This window comes from Haliotis cracherodii, unplaced genomic scaffold (genome assembly GCF_022045235.1).
Source record: "Haliotis cracherodii isolate W230 unplaced genomic scaffold, xgHalCrac1.p SCAF_1, whole genome shotgun sequence".
NCBI lineage: Eukaryota > Metazoa > Mollusca > Gastropoda > Lepetellida > Haliotidae > Haliotis > Haliotis cracherodii.
The window spans coordinates 24756383-24771998 of record NW_027266264.1 but is presented as its reverse complement, the minus strand read 5'-3'; the positions used below and the strand labels follow the sequence as shown (position 1 = coordinate 24771998).

Genomic DNA, 15616 nt, shown 5'->3' with positions numbered 1-15616 from the left:
CATATTAATCCCCGACATGGCTTGAGTGTCGCTGAAATCAGCGTTAATTAAACTAACTCAAACTACTTCTACTATTGCGTCAAGATCAACAACAGAAACCATGTCTACTGGTTCTGCTGCATCTACTACTACTGTCACGACCTTTACTACTACTACTACATGAGCTCCGATGGAATAACCGATGCTTGTAAAGGAATGGGTCGAGTGGTCAGGCTCGGCGACTACTACTACTACTACTACCACATGAGATCCGATGGAATAACCGATGCTTGTAAAAGGAATGGGTCGAGTGGTCAGGCTCGGCGACTACTACTACTACTACTACTACTACTACTACTACTACTACCACATGAGATCCGATGGAATAACCGATGCTTGTAAAAGGAATGGGTCGAGTGGTCAGGCTCGGCGACTACTACTACTACTACTACTACTACTACTACTACTACTACTACCACATGAGATCCGATGGAATAACCGATGCTTGTAAAAGGAATGGGTCGAGTGGTCAGGCTCGGCGACTACTACTACTACTACTACTACTACTACTACTACTACTACTACTACTACATGAGATCCGATGGAATAACCGATGCTTGTAAAAGGAATGGGTCGAGTGGTCAGGCTAGGCGACTACTACTACTACTACTACTACTACTACTCAAGAGATCCGATGGAATAACCGATGCTTGTAAAAGGAATGGTTCGAGTTGTCAGGCTCGGCGACTTGGTTTATTGCATGTCATCATTCCCTACACCGTGCTGGATGTCGCTCATGACATCAACTGCTGATTTGTCTGATCGACTCGATGTTTACAGGCCACCGTCAAATATCTAGAACAACAAACTAAGAACCGCCACGCGTACAAACGTGGAGCACACATGGTGAACATAAATGATTAAAAATAAGCTATCCAATGTGAACACGCCAAGATTTTGTCATATTCCTTGCGTTTGAAATTCGATGTCATAATGAACACCTACCAGCCTACTCCATTGTTCCCCTTCCTAATCATAGTTTAATATCCTGGTTGTCAGTTAGAATAAAAATGAACTTGATTATTAACTGTATCCTTCTCCCCGCCACTTACTGATAAACAAAACCATTTCCATAATCATCTCTACTTTAAAAGTCCAGTTTCCACCCTTGCCGAACTAGGCTGGAACTCCTGGGCTCGATCGTAGCGCCTCCAGTGGCTATTAAGAGTTATGTCCCTTCTAAGGCTCTCCTATGGACCAATCAGATTTCACCTCTCGTTTCACTTGCATTTGCTTCAAACAAAATGGAGGCGCCCAGTCTAGACGATCTGATCGATAATCAAGATTTATGTTGTTATAAAACGGGTCTTACATCGTGAAGTGCATTAAATTATGTGAGCACCTTGATTAAAAACATGAAAAGATTGAGAAAATATCTGTTGACAACGAGTTGGCGTTGCCCATGTTTTGCAAATCCTGCAATCGACCGAAATCTGCCCGACAGTTCAAAAACAGGATTTCGATTTCATGGTGCGATTTTGATTGGACTAAGCATAGACTCGTTAGTCCAGCCAAAATCTTATTCCATAATACCAGCCTAGTTCGGCAAGGGTGGAAACTGGACTTTTATAGTCAATTAACTCCCTTGCCTCGGGAAGATGAGCGCTATTGACGGCTGTCACTTCTAAATATAACCACTCGCAGTCACCTGACTGTCAGGTATTACCCGTATTGTAACCACGTGATCAAAACTCAATGATTATCTTTTTCAAATAGTTTCTGTGAATGTAAAGAAAGTCCTTCCTTCATTGGATTATGAATTATTGTTAGTCTTTGTGGTTTGGTGGTGTATTTGCTTGATCTCCCTTCGTGCGTAGCTGGAGCATGTGAAAATGTTCATCACAATCTGCTATAAACCTTCTAGCAAGGGCACGTTGATCCAACAATACTCACTGTATCAACTATGAACCAGAGATAACGCATTGTGTCTGCGGATGCAGAGCTAGGAATTCGTCTTCACGATATAACAGTGTATACTAGTATTTCAACGATCTTAAGTTTGATAGAAAGATTCCAATGATTTCCCATTCTCCACGTGCGTGCTGCGAAATAACAGAACAAATTTTCAGAAAAATCGCAAAAGACCCGGGGTATAATACCCTTATTACAGTTTAGTTGTTTGTTAGTCTTGATAATATGACTAGGAAATGAGATATTGAATATGTAGGTAGTGTTTACATTTTGTGGCTAAGAAAATGATGTCATATAATAATTAATTAATTGTGTGCTTTCATAATGTATTCAAAATTAATGGAGTTCTCATTAGAAGTACTTTGTCAGTCAGTAATGTTCCCAGCTATCGTCTTCAATGGAATCTAATTGTAATTAGTGTAATTATAGACTTGAGATTTTAAACATTTTTGTCATGATAATGAAATATCATTTTCACCCTAAACATTACCAGGCCCACCCCAATGTTTGTCATTCCCAATGAACTTTCAACAATTAAAAAACGTATGAAAATTACCTGTTTTTTATTCTTTCAACATGTTCCAGGTAACTGCGTCTTCTTTGAAGTAACTTAGTTAGACCTACATGTCATTCACACAAAGTTCAGTCACAATTTTCTCTTTTTGTTTTCCATATTTCCAGACAATCTTGCGTTTTGAGCTAGGCATTAGAATAATATTCACGGGCATATATGGCTCTTGTCAAGAGTGCTGGTCGAAGGCCATGTTGCACATGGATACCTCTTTCCTTCGGATTTGGATATGCCTGAATTTGGTTTGACGTCCACAGTGAAGAGTGAATGTGTATGGTTTTACGCCGCTTTCAGCAATAATCCAGCAATATCTGGACAGCAATATTCAGACACCTTAAATGGGCTTCACACGTTGTACCCATGTGTGGAACCGAAACCAGGCCCCTTCAGCGTGACCTCAGTGAAGAAGAAAAGCATCCCAATCAAGATTGTGGCAAACAAACAACCGTCACGCGTACAAAAGACCAGCAGACATGGGATACACATGGCGGACGTGAAGAAAGATAACCTACCGACTGTGAACACGACGAGATTCTTATAAGTGTCCATCATTCGAGAAACGCCAACATTTATTCGATTCTACACCTATATAGCAAATGCACCTACAGTAACTTTCATATGCATTATATTGATATCTTTAAATTAAGAAACATAATCATTAACTTTTAAAAGAACGCCAGAGAATATTCAGCCTCGAATATCTGCTGCAACAGATTCTAAAGGGCGTAGAAAAGCACGATGGTGATGAAAAATCTTAGATGATCACTGTAAATCAGTGGTGACACCATGTGTTCTTAAAAGAACCAGCATGCCCCGCTCAACCGGCGGCACCCTCCATCCAGTTATCATTCAAAAAGTTAGTGGCAGTGCGTTAAGAGTTGCGAAATCTCCGTGTAAATGTCATTGTATGGTAAAGCATCAGCCATCACATCAACAAGGTAAGTAATATGTCATATTTAATAAATTCCTCGTACGTCTCCCCTAACATTTCTTTACAGCTCGAACAGGTGTTGTGTACATATTTGTGAAATGAGCATTCGTCTTTTTTGTTGTTTACAAGACCCGTATATGGTAATGCGTTTGGCGTGAAGGGTTGGTTGGTATGTTGTTTTACGCCGCACTCAGCAATATTCCAGTATATGACGGCTGGCGTGAAGGGTAATTGACACATATCCCTGTATATATGCAAATTCGTATTTACAAAAGGAACTTGAAATGGTTGAATATGTTACATATTATGAAGATGAAGATTTCAAAAACAAAACTTATTTATGTTCATTATCATGCTTAAAATACTTTGTGTTTTCATATTACTAAATATTTGTGTCAAGGACAAGTATGGGCATATATGCCATGTGCATGATTTAGTTTACAAAATGTATTTTGGCGACATATACACACTGCATGTCATTATTACATGTTTGTACCTGAATGCTAACAGCTGGTGTCACTATTATTTATAGTGATTCATAAACATGACGTAGTTTGGTTGGATCGTTGCTAAGATCACAATGGCCAAGATAGTGGAGAGTAGCTTGGTAGAGCTGATTACTCGGCTATCACCTTGAAACAGAGAGAAGGCCGCTGAGTCCCTTCAAGTCTTTATTCATGGCAGAGTGAAATTTCATATAGAGCAATACATTCAAACAATAATACATTACAAGAAAGATGCAGTCAATGAATTATAACATTAAATTTAAAATTGACAACCATACATGAATTGATAGCGACTGTTTGGAACGCTTCTGAACAAAATTGTTCTAATAAATACGGAACAAAAAGCAATTTGTGTATAGTAAAGGACTGGGAAGTATTTTATGTTATTCTGACTAAGGCATTTCATACAGGAACTGTTAACATTTACATTTACGGCATTCTATACGGCACTGTATAATTTCAATGCAATAAATGCTTAACCAAATGATAGACAATATTTGCATGAGACGGTATTTACGTGAGATTACCCGCGGGTATTTACCACAATGTACTCTTTCTCATGCTATGTTATGTACGGTTGTCTCTATCACTTGGCGTATCAACAGTTAATGTACAAGTGAACTAATCTACTAATATCGAAAAATACACACATACAATTAACAATCAAGTTGTTTTATGGTAGAATAAATGAAATATAAGTTATTGTCCGTATAAAATATAGGGACTCAGGCCTTTTGTAGAATGCGTAAGTCACCTAATATTGAAGCTATGATCTAAATGTGCCATATGTCTGGTGTATAAATTGCAGTTCTTCCATAGTTACGGAGTGCACTCAAACCGTAATATCCTTTATATTCCTACCTATCTGATATTAAACTGATGGTGCGTCTGGCCATGTACAGCATGTTACCATCTTCCCGAGGCAAGAGAGTTAACTGACTTCAAAAGTCCAGTTTCCACCCTTGCCGAACTAGGCTGGAATTCCTGCGGTCGATCGTAGCGCCACCAGTGGGAGTTACGTCCCTTCTAGGCCTACCCTATGGGCTAATCAGATTCCACCTCTCGTTTCACTTGCATTGGCTTCAAAGAAAATGGCGGCGCCAAGGCAAGACGTTCTGGTCGATAATCAAGATCTATATTGTGATCAAACGGGTCTTACATCGCGAAGTGCATCAAATTACGTGAGCACCATGATTGTTAACATGAAAAAGATTAGTTAAATATCTGTTGACAACGAGTCGGCGGTGCACACGCTTTGCAAGTCCTGCAATCGACCGAAATATGCATGACACTTTACGAACCGGATTTGGATTGGACTATGCACAGATTCGTTAGTCCAGCCAAATTCTAACTCCATAATACCAGCCCAGTTCGGCAAGAATGGAAACGTGACTTTTATAGTCAGTTAACTCTCTTGCCTCCGGAAGATGCGTGTTACAGCCTGGGGCACAACCCTAGCTGTGCCAGCTGACTGAGTTAGGTATCCAGAGTCATGGACGGCAACTGACTGACATTATCTACAGAAATACATATAGGTTTGGCTTAGTTGTAAGATAAAATATTGAGAAAAATACAAAACGCATTATTGAAATATGACCACTATAAGTATGGATTAATTATAGTGATTTTAGAACTATGACAAACACATGCCCATGAAACGCTCGGGATCGCACAATGGACTCTGTTCACAACAGAGATTTCTTATGACCATGGAAAGGGGTTCGTCGCTTTATGTACAATATAAACAATCAATGCAGTAAAGGCTACATGTTACACCAATGGGTTAAACACTCAAGGATATGTGAGATCTCCCAGATGACAGAAAAACTGGTCACTGCCCTTAATAATCAAATGATATACAGATGTACATTGGAGAAAGTTCTACATGTATAACTTACTGAGACTAAATGAAGCTCGCGTCAAACATTTTCTTAATGTACTAAAAAGTGATGAAAAAAATACATTCTGCTCGCTTGAGAACTTTGAAATGAGCATTAATCAATTTATGTACAGCGTGTGTAAAGTGCTGTGAGTCATGTGTGTACTTTATGACCAGATATAAAGTTCAACTTACAATGTTGAATATAAGTTAAATAATAAATAGCATCTCTAAGTTTTGTTTTGTTAAATCTAATTAAAAACATGCTTATTACATCTTAGGCTATCTAAAACAACTTAAAAGTTAGATGGACAGAGGGACATGCTGATCACTATATTCCCAACAATGCCTGGTTGTTGCATGATGTCTATACATGATGTGCAGCAAGAATCAGAAAAGTGAATAGAAAAAGTCACTATACTGACGGTAATTTGGTACATAGAGGTTATCACGCGAGTGTGTTTGGGGAGTGTAAATATCTTGTATTAGGAATAAACATTGTATTTAGCGAGCCTTAGCTTGACAATATATGTAGTGTCCTCGCTAAATTGTTTCGCAATGTATATCTCCAAAGTTGCCAAAACTTAGGTACGTCAAAATTATACTTAGTTTCAGTATATTAAACTATTCTTTTGATAATGATAGCAACTATCCCAGTAGTTTCTCCAGATTCCCGATGGTTAATTCTGAATCGATCGCCATGTTTGTTACTAAACACAGAAAGTAGTCCCTGCTTGACCTTTGATATTTGCATCTCTATCTGGATATCGTTTTTATTCGTTGACATTTCCTGGCGAGAAACCTGCCCATTATATGATAAAAGTAACCATATACTGGTATACAGTGTCTTAAATAAAGTCATGTAAATATAATTAATCAAAAGCAACACTGCATTCACATTATTCAAAGTGTGCTCTGTAATCTGTATTCTGCAGTGTTGCTTTGCATTACTATTGCGTTATTGAAGTACACAAGCTAATGTAACCAACCAATATATACTAGCAGACAAAAGAAAGTATACACCCATGTTTGATGGTGGCTAAAAATAAAACAAGCAAGAATTGCTTATTCGATGGTGATGTTGTTGTTTTTCTATATACGGGTATCATATTTGTGTTTTCGACCTTAGGTTTGCAGTGTTTCGGACACTGCTTTCAGCCTAGTAACGTTTTGATTTTGTAATTCTTTGGTCAAATTCATTTTTATAAACTTTCTTTTACCCGGCAGTTTACATAATTCACATATACAAACACACAAATATATGTTTAATATGTAGACAGGCGTCTTTACTCAATGTAAAATAATGAACAAGTATTATTGTATTCGTATATCAAGTATATGACACACCATTGTAGTATTTGTATGTGTCGACTGAAATTCATTCCAATCCACGCCTATTCCTATTAAGTCTTATCTTATAACCTTTCCAGTCAAACCAACATTTGCCAACACTAGTTCATACTGTTGCTTATCTTCCGCTGTCGTTTGTAGATACTCACCGTGCCTTCCAAGTGAAAATTCCTCTGAAGTGGGCCATTCTGGACAACAGCCAGACACATAGGACATTTGAAGGAGCTTTTTGGGGATCGGATGGTTTCCGCACACTCACTGCACAAAGAGTGGCAACAGGGCTGCAGTATGACCGGGTCAGTGAACAGATCTAAACACACCGGGCAGGAGAGTTGTTCCTTCATTTCATCCTCTGGGGATGATGGTCGAGGTATGTGAGCAGAAACTGAAACAAATGTGTATTAACATATTATGTATGAACATTTAATGACACGTTATCTTTCTAATTAAAAGAAACGTTTGATAAATGTGTAAAATATCGCACCTGTCGCACTCTCAGTTGAGGTTGTTGCAAGTTCTCTTTTAGGTTGTTCCATGTTTTCTATTCTACCACCAACATGTCTCCCAGTATTTTCTTGTTCTGATGTGTCCTCCTCCTCCTCCTCATCATCATCATCATCATCATCATCATCATCATCATCATTAATTTCATCATCATCTTCCTCTTCATAAATACGTTTTTGAGGAGCAAGTCTCTTTTGTTTCACCACATTCTCATCACCATCCTTATCGTTATGTTGTGCCTTGTTTTTTATCTTTGGTATGACCTCGCCACTGATAACACAGCGGTGTTGCAGTGCTATTGGTTCATCATGTCCACCCATTTCAGTCTCGTAATACGCCTTACCAGCTTGCCTATTGTCCCTCTTCAGTTCACTGTTCCGTGTTCTCCCTGGTCTCGTCTTCAGATCATGTTCCTCCTCCTGGGCGTCACACTGGTCATACAATGTTCTCTCTCTGTGGCTGTCCCCACTTTCGACATGACTGTTCCCACCGCCCAGTGTTCTCTCTGGTCTCGTCTTCAGATTCTCCTTCTGGACATCCTGGTCATACAATGTTCTTCTCTCTCTGTGACTGTGCTCACTTTCGACATGACTGTTCCCACTGCCCAGTGTTCTCTCTGGTCTCGTCTTCAGATTCTCCTCCTGGACATCCTGGTCATACAATGTTATTCTCTCTCTGTGGCTGTCCCCACTTCCGACATGACTGTTCCCACCGCCCAGTGTTCTCTCTGGTCTCGTCTTCAGATTTTCCTTCTGGACATCCTGGTCATACAATGTTCTTCTTTCTCTGTGACTATACTCACGTTCGACATGACTGTTCCCACCGCCCAGTGTTCTCTCTGGTCTCGTCTTCAGATTCTCCTTCTGGACATCCTGGTCATACAATGTTCTTCTCTCTCTGTGACTGTGCTCACTTTCGACATGACTGTTCCTACCGCCCAGTGTTCTCTCTGGTCTCGTCTTCAGATTCTCCTCCTGGACATCCTGGTCATACAATGTTATTCTCTCTCTGTGGCTGTCCCCACTTCCGACATGACTGTTCCCACCGCCCAGTGTTCTCTCTGGTCTCGTCTTCAGATTCTCCTTCTGGACATCCTGGTCATACAATGTTCTTCTCTCTCTGTGACTGTGCTCACTTTCGACATGACTGTTCCCACCGCCCAGTGTTCTCTCTGGTCTCGTCTTCAGATTCTCCTTCTGGACATCCTGGTCATACAATGTTCTTCTCTCTCTGTGACTGTGCTCACTTTCGACATGACTGTTCCCACCGCCCAGTGTTCTCTCTGGTCTCGTCTTCAGATTCTCCTCCTGGACATCCTGGTCATACAATGTTATTCTCTCTCTGTGGCTGTCCCCACTTCCGACATGACTGTTCCCACCGCCCAGTGTTCTCTCTGGTCTCGTCTTCAGATTCTCCTTCTGGACATCCTGGTCATACAATGTTCTTCTCTCTCTGTGACTGTGCTCACTTTCGACATGACTGTTCCCACCGCCCAGTGTTCTCTCTGGTCTCGTCTTCAGATTCTCCTCCTGGACATCCTGGTCATACAATGTTATTCTCTCTCTGTGGCTGTCCCCACTTCCGACATGACTGTTCCCACCGCCCAGTGTTCTCTCTGGTCTCGTCTTCAGATTCTCCTTCTGGACATCCTGGTCATACAATGTTCTTCTCTCTCTGTGACTGTGCTCACTTTCGACATGACTGTTCCCACCGCCCAGTGTTCTCTCTGGTCTCGTCTTCAGATTCTCCTCCTGGACATCCTGGTCATACAATGTTATTCTCTCTCTGTGGCTGTCCCCACTTCCGACATGACTGTTCCCACCGCCCAGTGTTCTCTCTGGTCTCGTCTTCAGATTCTCCTTCTGGACATCCTGGTCATACAATGTTCTTCTCTCTCTGTGACTGTGCTCACTTTCGACATGACTGTTCCTACCGCCCAGTGTTCTCTCTGGTCTCGTCTTCAGATTCTCCTCCTGGACATCCTGGTCATACAATGTTATTCTCTCTCTGTGGCTGTCCCCACTTCCGACATGACTGTTCCCACCGCCCAGTGTTCTCTCTGGTCTCGTCTTCAGATTTTCCTTCTGGACATCCTGGTCATACAATGTTCTTCTTTCTCTGTGACTATACTCACGTTCGACATGACTGTTCCCACCGCCCAGTGTTCTCTCTGGTCTCGTCTTCAGATTCTCCTTCTGGACATCCTGGTCATACAATGTTCTTCTCTCTCTGTGACTGTGCTCACTTTCGACATGACTGTTCCTACCGCCCAGTGTTCTCTCTGGTCTCGTCTTCAGATTCTCCTCCTGGACATCCTGGTCATACAATGTTATTCTCTCTCTGTGGCTGTCCCCACTTCCGACATGACTGTTCCCACCGCCCAGTGTTCTCTCTGGTCTCGTCTTCAGATTCTCCTTCTGGACATCCTGGTCATACAATGTTCTTCTCTCTCTGTGACTGTGCTCACTTTCGACATGACTGTTCCCACCGCCCAGTGTTCTCTCTGGTCTCGTCTTCAGATTCTCCTTCTGGACATCCTGGTCATACAATGTTCTTCTCTCTCTGTGACTGTGCTCACTTTCGACATGACTGTTCCCACCGCCCAGTGTTCTCTCTGGTCTCGTCTTCAGATTCTCCTCCTGGACATCCTGGTCATACAATGTTATTCTCTCTCTGTGGCTGTCCCCACTTCCGACATGACTGTTCCCACCGCCCAGTGTTCTCTCTGGTCTCGTCTTCAGATTCTCCTTCTGGACATCCTGGTCATACAATGTTCTTCTCTCTCTGTGACTGTGCTCACTTTCGACATGACTGTTCCCACCGCCCAGTGTTCTCTCTGGTCTCGTCTTCAGATTCTCCTCCTGGACATCCTGGTCATACAATGTTATTCTCTCTCTGTGGCTGTCCCCACTTCCGACATGACTGTTCCCACCGCCCAGTGTTCTCTCTGGTCTCGTCTTCAGATTCTCCTTCTGGACATCCTGGTCATACAATGTTCTTCTCTCTCTGTGACTGTGCTCACTTTCGACATGACTGTTCCCACCGCCCAGTGTTCTCTCTGGTCTCGTCTTCAGATTCTCCTCCTGGACATCCTGGTCATACAATGTTATTCTCTCTCTGTGGCTGTCCCCACTTCCGACATGACTGTTCCCACCGCCCAGTGTTCTCTCTGGTCTCGTCTTCAGATTCTCCTTCTGGACATCCTGGTCATACAATGTTCTTCTCTCTCTGTGACTGTGCTCACTTCCGACATGACTGTTCCTACCGCCCAGTGTTCTCTCTGGTCTCGTCTTCAGATTCTCCTCCTGGACATCCTGGTCATACAATGTTATTCTCTCTCTGTGGCTGTCCCCACTTCCGACATGACTGTTCCCACCGCCCAGTGTTCTCTCTGGTCTCGTCTTCAGATTCTCCTTCTGGACATCCTGGTCATACAATGTTCTTCTCTCTCTGTGGCTGTCCCCAGTTTCGACATGACTGTTCCCACCGCCCAGTGTTCTCTCTGGTCTCGTCTTCAGATTCTCCTCCTGGACATCCTGGTCATACAATGTTATTCTCTCTCTGTGGCTGTCCCCAGTTCCGACATGACTGTTCCCACCGCCCAGTGTTCTCTCTGGTCTCGTCTTCAGATTCTCCTCCTGGACATCCTGGTCATACAATGTTATTCTCTCTGTGTGGCTGTCCCCAGTTTCGACATGACTGTTCCCACCGCCCAGTGTTCTCTCTGGTCTCGTCTTCAGATTCTCCTTCTGGACATCCTGGTCATACAATGTTCTTCTTTCTCTGTGACTATACTCACGTTCGACCTGACTGTTCCCACTGCCACTGTGGCTTGCTCTTGAGTCGGGTCTACCGCCAGATGATGGATTTCTGTTCGTGGTAGTTATCTTTCCTATACCATATCCTTTGGGACATGATGGCTGACCCTTACTTTGAGGGCGTGGCGGTAGTTGTCGTCCACTACGGAGCACCATTCCACCGCCACATGTGCCATCGTTATCGCTGTTTCTGCAGGAATCTGATCTGTCTCCATTCTGTCTCTTCAGGCTTGAACAACTGCTATCGGTCCCTCCACCAAGTCTTGATTTTGATTTTGCGATTGAAGATGAGGGTCGAGGAAGCTGGCGTCCTGTTTTAGTGTTTGACAAAAGGGGTTGTCCACCTTTCACACTGCTGTTGTAGGCACACTGAGTAGCCAGCTGGTCCACAATGTCCTCTCTATCTGACACGAGCAGTACCTTGACGAGAGACTTTCTCTTATAAGAGAACATAGCACGGACTGCCACCTCAACAGCGTCTGCTGGTTTTACCTTGCCTTTACCTGAATAAACGATTAGAAAAAATCAGCGGTTTTGGCTTTAGTTAAAAATAAAAGTTTACTTTTTTAAAAAACGTGTACATCACATCGCCGTAAAAGGCGATTATGCTTGTGGTATGAGACGACTAACAGGAACGATGTGGTCAGGCTGGCTGACTTGGTTGATGCACGTCACCGTATCCCAACTGTGTGGATCGATGCTCATGACGTCAAGCGCTGGATTGTCTGGTCCAGAAGCGATATTTACAGACCTCCGTCACATAGCTGGAATAGTGCTGAGTGTGGCGTTAACAACAAACAAACAAATAAACATCACAAATATCTCCAATTCTGAGTGTTGCTGCTCTCATACTGTTGCCCATAAAATGCATGTACAGTTACATTCGCATCCAAAGTCATAGTTATTGGTTTTAGAAAGAAAAACAAACCTAGTTGATTTAGTAAGTTGGCTGCACAAAACATGAGTGGGTATGTTGGGTTTAACGCAGCTTTTAGCAGTATTCCAGGTATATCGCGGAGTGTCAGCTTAATGTGTGAGGAAAGCCCGAAGTGATGCAGGCCTCAGACGTTTACCACTCCGGTGAAACCCACGAGCACAGGTATGGTGCGGACAAAATTAGAAACATCACCGGGGCGATCCGGGATTCGAACCCACAATCATATTGCTGGGGTATCCAAGGGACGCAACTCTGCACAACGAATTGCGGCGCCTTAGGCAACTGGGCCACGCGTGCCCCCGCACAATACATGAAGTGCAACCTAAAATGGAAAGCGCAATCACCTTTCCTACAAATGTATACAGATGCATGACTGGCGTGGTGAACTTTAGCTTCTAGGGACAGATCATTTAAACTTTTAGGAGCACCTTTGACAGTGATCCATCTTCAACACATGCTTATGATACAGTCGAAATCGAACAATAATTAATCTTTTAAAAGATATTTTTCTTAAGATTAAGGAAAGGGTTTTGTCTGTAATATTTACCCTAAACACTTTAGACTTTAGACGAGCATATTTGGGGATATTTAAATGCTGAACAAGACCAAATTTCACAAATATGGAGACGTGACATGTCGGTCATTGATCGAGACGGTCATTTAGAATAAACATATTGAAACATATCACCACATCCCTTTACATTGTACTTTTCAGATTAATGTCTTACCAGACCCTAGTAAAGGTACCGCCAGGATAGAGGTACCCTCCTTCTCAGCTTCTTGGAGTATTTTCTTGTATAATGAGGCCATTTTCCCCTTCCACTCCTGGATTGGTTCTTTCTCTCCCCGGGGTATGACAATAGCATGAAACACCGATACGAACTTGATGCAACTCCCAGTTGTGTACACCCTCCATGGTGTGAAATTGGCTTTTTCTTTCTGAATCAGGTTGTTGCGATTCGTGTCGAATTCTAAGTCCATACTTACAAGAGTTGATGCAACATATCCCATTCCCCGAAATGATTCCCCCTCGCTGACAACAATGCCATCTGCTTGTGCCTTTGTGACGTCACCAACATAGGTTACGATTAACAACCCAGTCGATGACTGGTAGTTGTTGCCTACAGTGGCACTAGCCGCCGCCATGTTGTCTGTGGATGGAAAATACTGATATTATACTTACAATCCCGAACTGAATTAACTAAATACACAGACACCTTTGAAGCTATTTTAATTTCCGTTTACATTGAGACACAAGGAAATGATGCAATTTGTCATTGAAAATGGCCATAAAACATTCATGGAAATGGAACATGAGTGGAAGTATGGAACGTCAAATATGGGTGATATGTTCATAATATGTTATGGAATATGGACGGATATGTTGATCATTTGTTATGGAATATGGATGGATATTAGGAATATATGTTATGGAGTATGGACGGATATGTGGATTAAATGTTAAGGATTATAGACGGATATGTTGATTATATGTTATGGAATATGGACAGATATATTGATTATATGTTATGGAATATGGACGGATATGTTGGTTATATGTTATGGAATATGGACGGATATGTTATTTATATGTTATGGAATATGGACGGATATATTGATTATATGTTATGGAATATGGACGGATATGTTGGTAATATGTTATGGAATATGGACGGATATATTGATTATATGTTATGGAATATGGACGGATATGTTGTCCTCGGTCTTTTCAACTGCCCTCCTTCGTCGGGCAGTTAATGTAAGGCCTCCGGCTTCTGCAAATGATAATGCCCTGAAAAATAGCGTTACATTTATATCAGTCACCAATGCGTGATACACGCGGAATGTGTTGCCTGTTGGAGATACACGTGAGCCATCTCAATTGCAAGGTGATCATTACAATATATGAAACTCGACGCCTCCGGCTCGCGGCATAAAACCTAACGAGGGACGCATAAACCACAAATACCCCGAGTGATACAGCTACAACGAATTTATCTTTCTGAAATGTTTTAATCTGTCATTGTGGATTATATGTTATGGAATATGGATTATATGTCACTGTAAAAGAATTATAACAAATTGACACGCTCAAAAAAACACGCTCGATTGATCCGAGGTTGACAACGTGCGGTTTGATGCTTCGACGCAGGGTATAAGGGATATATTACCCTGCTCAGAAATCTAAGTGCAGCTTGTTGGGGTATAAGGCAGTTCCCTTCCAGGCGCGATACATCATTAGTTAAGGCATATTGAGGGATATATGATGTGATGTTACCCTGTGTGTGAGCCCATGTACGCCGAGTCGTTACGAGCAAGATAGTAACATACATTGTATTGAGGGAGTCAGTGACGTACAATGTATGGCGGAAGTCAGTGACATAGTGTACAGTGATCTCTGTGAGATGTACGAGTTGGTGGTTTCAATGATATGACACAGTGTGTGTGTGTGTGTGTGTGTGTGTGCGTGTGTGCGTGCGTGCGTGCGTGCGTGCGTGCGTGCGTGCGTGCGTGTGTGTGTGTGTGCAGTGCTGTTAGTGTCTGGGTGCAGGTGGTGGCACTTCAGAATGACCTAGTGTTTTATGACACAGAGTATGCGCAGTGCTGTTAGTATCTGGGGTGCCTTGGATCGATGCCAGTCACACAACCGCGACTTTCTTTAGCCAATACGTATTTCAGCAATTGTTATTTCTATTCCACAACCGTGTTACCTTACATTGTCCGAAATACTGACCTCTACACTATCTGATTTGGTGTATGTGGTCAGCTCGAGACGTATGTCTTCTCCTCCGCTACGAGGTTACATGACGACAACAGTAAAGCGAAAGCGAAAGTAGAAAGACCCACGACCCCGGATGAAAACAGTCACGTGTCATCACCACCTTTGACCTGTGACCTGTGTCAATATAACAGGACCTTGTACGTGTCAGTACACTGAGTGGCAGTCTCACATTCATATGATGCGCTGCGATGCAACTGAAATCCTGTTTATCAGTGTAAAACCCATCTTACTCACACTTCTTAAATGTATGCATATAAGTAAATATGCAAACACAACTGGTCATATATCTTTTGTGACCAAAATGAAGCCTTTTTTGGCTTCTGTTGTGAAACTTTACATTGTGCTTCTTGTTTCTGACGCACTGTGAGGTGATTTGTTAAAGAACACA

The 15616-nt window shown here is 42.2% G+C and overlaps 1 protein-coding gene across 1 annotated transcript; it reads right to left on the bottom strand.

The window, feature by feature from the left end:
- Positions 1-5980: 5980 nt before the first annotated feature.
- LOC139462277 (uncharacterized) lies at positions 5981-13509 on the bottom strand. The gene is made up of 6 exons (XM_071243882.1): positions 13175-13509; positions 11387-12012; positions 8052-8194; positions 7672-7940; positions 7337-7572; positions 5981-6639 (listed from the first exon to the last, which is right to left on the bottom strand). Exons 1-6 carry the CDS (start codon positions 13455-13457, stop codon positions 6457-6459), a joined length of 1740 nt encoding a protein of 579 aa, XP_071099983.1. The 5' UTR covers positions 13458-13509; the 3' UTR covers positions 5981-6456.
- Positions 13510-15616: the final 2107 nt, after the last annotated feature.